This window comes from Parasteatoda tepidariorum, chromosome 8, assembly GCF_982258835.1.
Source record: "Parasteatoda tepidariorum strain Cologne lab strain chromosome 8, Ptep-v5.0, whole genome shotgun sequence".
Lineage (NCBI taxonomy): Eukaryota > Metazoa > Arthropoda > Arachnida > Araneae > Theridiidae > Parasteatoda > Parasteatoda tepidariorum.
Genome location: NC_141762.1, coordinates 90,196,326 through 90,202,530, shown reverse-complemented (window position 1 = coordinate 90,202,530; position 6,205 = coordinate 90,196,326). Strand labels below are relative to the sequence as shown.

Here is a 6,205-nt window from a genome sequence, read left to right as displayed (position 1 = left end):
TTTTATCAAGATACTTCAGAGTACGGCAGAAAAACTACTTATTCTGTTCAATTTACTTTTCAGTTTTGTATTTTTACAGATGTGGTAATAAGAACTATAATTTTGAAAACCAGGATTTTCTGTTAACCATTACCATAGGGACGGAAACCTTAGCTATAAGAATGGTTTAAATACCGTATATTTTGCTTTCATTAACCAGAATTCTGATTTTTTTTTTTACCGGAAATGTCCTTGAAATTTTTTTTTCCTCCCTGTGGAATCCTGTTAAAGATGTATGCTGATATCGCAAGATTTTGTAACAATTAAAACTAAAAATTTCTAAAAAGTAATTTTAAAAAAGTTTTTAACATTTACTGCTTTTTTTCTACACTGACATACGTTAATTAGTTTTGATCAAAGTTACTTACGAAGTTAGATTAAGCTTTCCGAAAGTGCGTACTATAGCACATTGTAGTGTACTATAGTGCCGCGAGATGTCCATTACTTCAAATCTAATGCTTATATTTCAATGGAAATCTATTGACACATAAAGATTTACCTAAGGGTTTATAAGTAGAAAAAGTATCTTAGTATGAAATATTGAATTTTTGCATAGATCTTCAGTTTTTTCTAGAACTTATTTTTCGAGCACTTTTCAAGACATATGTCTTTACTCAGACAAATTTTTCAATTGTAGACTTCCCATTTAAACTGCTTAAAATTCTACTTTTGACAAAAAATTCGTTGGAATGTTTCTTTTTTTTTCTATTTTTTTTTTTTTTAAATAAACAGTTTTTTGGCGATTTTTCTGTGAAGAATTTTGAGTTAAGAAAATAGCGAAAGCGGTTTTCTTGCAAAAAGACGAATCTACAGTGTACTTCTACAACTATTCTCACGTATGATCGAAAAAAATATAAAAAGCTCATTTTTCATCCAATGGTTCAATAGCAGCTGTTGCTTTACAGCTATAAAGATAAACAGAATCTTCAGTTTTAAAAAAAGAAAAAAGCTAAAAAGCCAAACCACCATTTTGCTTACTATCGTTTGGGAAAAATTAATTTTGATGGTTTTTATTTTTATAATTGAGATCTTTTTTAGAAGTTTGACTTATTGCACCCATTTCGCTTTATTTTGTTAAAAAAAAAAAAAGAACATTAAGAGTGTCAAAAAATAAAAATAAAAAAATACAAATCCTGACCACTACTATGGTAATTAGTTGCGTTGTTGTTGTTGCTGACGTATGCCTGTTTAGGCAGAGGGGAGGGGGTGATAGTTCTTGTTTTCCAGTGGCTCCATCTATGGCCAAGAATTCGACTTCTGCCACACCATACGTCCCACCCGTTTATAGGGCGGACTCATTCATACATCCATTCATTCATCCACAGATCGTAATTTTAACCTGAATCAGAGAACGTTTGATCTCCAATCCAGTACCCCCAGAGGTATTGATTTGTTATGGAAACAAGGATGACTTTTGCGACTCGACAGATTTAACGTGCATCAGTCACTTTACTACACGGGGAGTTTTCGGCCGGCTGGGTTCGAACCCACAAACTCTCGGAAATGGGCCTAGCGCCCTACCGACCAGGCTATCCCGGCATGGTAATTAGTTGTATAATAGAGATTTTTCTTTTGTCAAAAATTCGATTTATTGCATTTCTTTCTCCCATTTCGTTCAATTTTATTTCTTAAAAAGAAACTTTAAAAAAAAAATTCACAATAATTCAAAAATAGTCCGGTCTTAATTCTGATAAGTTTTTTTTTTCCTCTCTTTTTTTTATTTTTAATTTGACATCAATATAGCTGAATTTAACAATAATATCCAAAACATACGATTTCAAATCTTAAGACATTCAAAATATTCTATTTCAAATCTAGGATAATTCCTAAATCTAATAACTTAAAATATCCGGCAACAAAAGAATTATCGCCCATCTGACTAAATTTAGAATAGACTATCCAGATAACGCTTCGAACAAATTCGAATTTTTAAGGTCACCTTCTCATCATGGGAGTCTTTCCGGAAGAGGAGTAATCTGATCCGGCAAAGCCGGACATCTGTTTGAGATTCCGAAAAAGGGTTTCCTAAGAAAGAAAATGCCTGTGTCTGACCGAATAGAGATCCTCACAACGTTCTCATTAAAAAAAAAGAACGGAAATGGCGCTGTCAGCCATTTGCCTCCTTCTTTAATTTCCGGATGTTCTAAACTAGTTCGAAAGTATTCTGAAGGCTAATTATGCAGAAAATAAGTGACAATTTGACGAGAAAAGAGAAATTACATCGTCTTTGATTGATAGATCTCAGTAGAAGATTAAGTAACAGTGACAGTTACGAAGAAAAGTCGTTAGTTTGAATGTTGCCAGCATGTTTAAGTAATACTATATTTAAATCGTTTTCTAATGCTCGGTGATTTTAAAATTTAACTTGTCTCAAAAGCCTATTTACTGTTTCGTAAAAGAGGTAATTCTAAATGTTTTAATGCCTTTTTGTTTCCTTTCAAAGTGACAGTTTAATTTTTATCAATTCTAAAAATGGAGTGAAGTATTTAGTTCTTTTTTATAGGATTGATGTAATTAATTAAAAAGTAAATAGGGAAATTTCGCATTTTTTACGTGATGTTGGCGTGATTTACGATACAAAGACAAAGCTACAAGCACGCTGTTTATAGCTGTTAAATGTTGTTTTTTGTTTAAACCTGCCTTTGAACTAAAAACTGGAAACATGGAATGTGAATTCGAAGAAATGTATTGATGAAATTTAGAAATGAATCGTGTGATTTTACAATTGATTCGCTCAATAAAAAAAGAATTTTATTTGTTTTTGTTTAATATTATGGTTGTCTAATTGCACTAGTCCCATAACTAAATATATTTTCACTACTTTAAAATTATAAATTATATTTATCTTAACTATACAATTTAGTTAAAAGAAGTTAAATAATAATAATAAGCTGCATTCTTTATCGCTGAATTCATCAAAATCTATTATCTACCAAAGCTTTCTGTTAATAAAATCACAGTTTTACGTAGAATAAAGCATTTTGAATCGTATGCCACTGTTGTGTCCTTATATAAATAACAAGTTAGGAATCTTGAGACATCTTTATAAAAATCTTAAAAAATCTCGATCTTCTGGATTTATAGATATCTGTAAAAAAGCTTTCTTTATGTCGGAAATCACGCCAAGATTCTTTTCTCTAAATCTCATCAATATCGATGGAATGGTATCCAATACATTCAAACCCTTGTCTAAACAGTCGTTGAGAGAAAATTTGCCCTTTTCTTTACTTGCGGAGTCAAATACTGGTCTTACTCTAGTTGTCGAATGTTCCTTAAAAACTCCTCTGTGAGGAAGATAATGACACCTCCCCTTCGGAACTTCATCAGGAACCACCTCTATTATTTGATCCCTTTCCCATTCTTGGAAAACTGACTCATAGGCTAAATATCTTCCTGAAGAAATTAACTTGGATGTGGTGGAAAGAAGTCTTTTTTCGGCAATGATTCGGTTATCCGGAAGATCAGCATTGTCTGTCCAGGGTAATTTAACCATATAGCGCCCATCAATATCAGTTGACAAGGTATCGTTGAAAAATTTCATCACTTCTTCTTTTGGGGCCTTTTCTACAGGATCTTTGATTCCTAAAACTTCCATGTCCCAAAAGTGTTCTATTTTATCACTATGAATTAACATGGTGATACTCACAGAAGCATTAGTGCGTAATGGGTCGTAAGAATCATTGGTGGTTCTGCCCATAACAAGCCAGACTAAATGAGCTTCACAGGCAATCAACCCACAGTGAAGACGTTCCATGTTTCCAGTGAATAGCTGTCCGCAAAAGTCGGCACCAATTAACAGTTTTATATCAGGTGAACCTTCTCCGTAATCAGCAATCCATATCTTTTTCTTATATAATTCCTTATTCCACGGTCCTCTTTTAAGTCTAGTAATTGTACCACAAATAGACTGCTGATCAAAAAGTTGTATGTCCAGAGAAAAATTTCTATTTTGTGGTTTAAGAGTGATTTGGTAAAGCCCATGATCTTTCACTTGCGTCGTAACGCCGCCAAACAATGATTGGGCTAAACTTCTTCTTGTCGTAGGTTTAAGGCCCATTTCTTTAACAGTTCTCTTCAATATGTGAGAATTCTGGGAGCCACTGTCAATAAGAGCTCGAACCAGTTTTCTTTTCCCATTGGCTTCAATATTTACTAAGAGAGTCTGCAGAAGAACTTCGTTACCCTCTTTGGCGACCAACACATTACTTGAATCTACCCTTTCCTTAGCTGTCAACTCCCGTTTGTTTACTGGTAACTCGAAACACATAATTACGTGATGCCGCTTGGAACACATCATACATTTGAGTTTTGCTTTGCACTCTTTAGCCCTATGGTTAGCCTTGAAACAAATATAACACGCTTTCTTATTGCTTAAGACTTCTTTCTTCTTATCCAAAGACCAACTTTGTGCAATGAAGCAATCTCTACTTTCATGAGTCTTGTCACAGAACACACAAAATGGATGCCTCTGGGATATGTCACTAGAAACCAGAGTGCTGGCGGTGGGAATGACTTCGTCGATGTGTTGCTCTTTCTTAGACCTCAACCTTGTCCGAGCACCATCAAATCCATTTCTCGCCAGCTGTAAACGTTCTTCGCCTTCCACCTCGCGTTTCAAAAATGAAAGTAAGTTTTTCAATTTGTTTCCAAAACTATCTGCCATTTCACCTGCTACGCCCGACTGTATTGGATTTCGCAGCCAAACTCTCATTAAATCTTCGGGAATGCAGGACTCCACCAATGGAAACAAAATCGCTTCATACTTCTCACTCGCCAATCCTAACGATTCTAACGATCTGAGATGTGACTCTAATTTGTCATACAAATTTGCAATATTTAAATTTCCCCTTTTTTCTGTAGCATTTTTTACAACAAGAGTTAATAATTCACGGACATAATATTCTATTAGTAACTCGTCTCTTCCAAATTTACTTTTCAGCGCGTCGATAGACTTTTTATAGTTTTCCGCTGTTGGCGGAAAACTTTCAATTACTTCTCGAGCTCGGCTACCGTGTGTTACGCACTGCAGTAGATACTGAAACTTGTCTTCTGGAGCCAACTCGCTATCAGTATGTATTCTTTGGAACTGTCTCCAAAAACCAAGGTAATCTTTCAGGTCTCCTCCAAAACGTAACAATTCAATCTTCGGAAGACGCATTCTTCGTTTTGTATTTGGCGATAAAGTGACGGAACTCGCCGCACCATTCAACACAATTTGTTTACTGAAAAATATTTCACTTTCTGCTCTTGCCAAATCCATTTTTTGATCATATTCTTCAATCTTATTATACTCAGCTTCAAATTCAACGTCTGTTTTTATATCGTTCAAAATTAATTCGTCACATTCTTTCATTTTATTAAAAACTCTATCTAAAGTAAAATACTGCTGTTTGATGTTTTTACTGTCAGGCGTTTGTTTTTCTAATTCGTTAAATAAACTTCCTATGGTTTTGGTAAAAGTCATTCTAAGTGGTTTACGTTTTCTGATTATGTCCTCCATTATACAAAAATTCAATGCTTTTCCTCTCACTATAAAATATTTCACTAACCTGTGTCAACTACGGATCACGTCCGGGTCACCAAATGTTGTGTCCTTATATAAATAACAAGTTAGGAATCTTGAGGCATCTTTATAAAAAACTTTGTTTATTATTTTTCAACTACTCTCTCTAGTTACAGAATCGCTCGTAACCATGGCATTGTGAATAACGTTGCCACCGGAATTTGAGCCAGCACAAAAAACAATTAAATTATAACACCTCGTGACAGCCACGGACTTTAAAGAGACGTCTACTTCCTTTGTAAACGTTTGCTTTGATTTTGTAGTCAAAGTCAAAATGATGTTCCACTACGTTAGCGTTTTAAAATTACGAATTTTTGCAAAATCTCTTATTTTCGCTTACGTAAGTTTGATATTCTTTCACTGGCGCATGCGCATTTCACCCGAACTGATGCATGCGCGCTAGAAGTGCGCATGCCCAATTATTTGAAATTTTACGTATGGGAGCGTACGGATGCTAACGTAAATTTGCGAAATCTCCCTACTAATTAGACGGCATGTATCACCCCATCAGGGACAATTACCTAGCTGTGTTTAACTTTTCCTTATATTTGTGCGGTGGACCGAGTTTGAATCCCAGCGATGGCTGGTCAATACGAATCCGCA

At 34.7% G+C, this 6,205-nt stretch overlaps 1 protein-coding gene across 1 annotated transcript; it reads right to left on the bottom strand.

Annotated features, from left to right (window-relative positions):
* Positions 1-3,082: 3,082 nt before the first annotated feature.
* Positions 3,083-5,539, bottom strand: LOC147806527 (uncharacterized). The gene has a single exon (XM_087149662.1). It carries the CDS (start codon positions 5,537-5,539, stop codon positions 3,083-3,085), a length of 2,457 nt encoding a protein of 818 aa, XP_087005788.1.
* Positions 5,540-6,205: the final 666 nt, after the last annotated feature.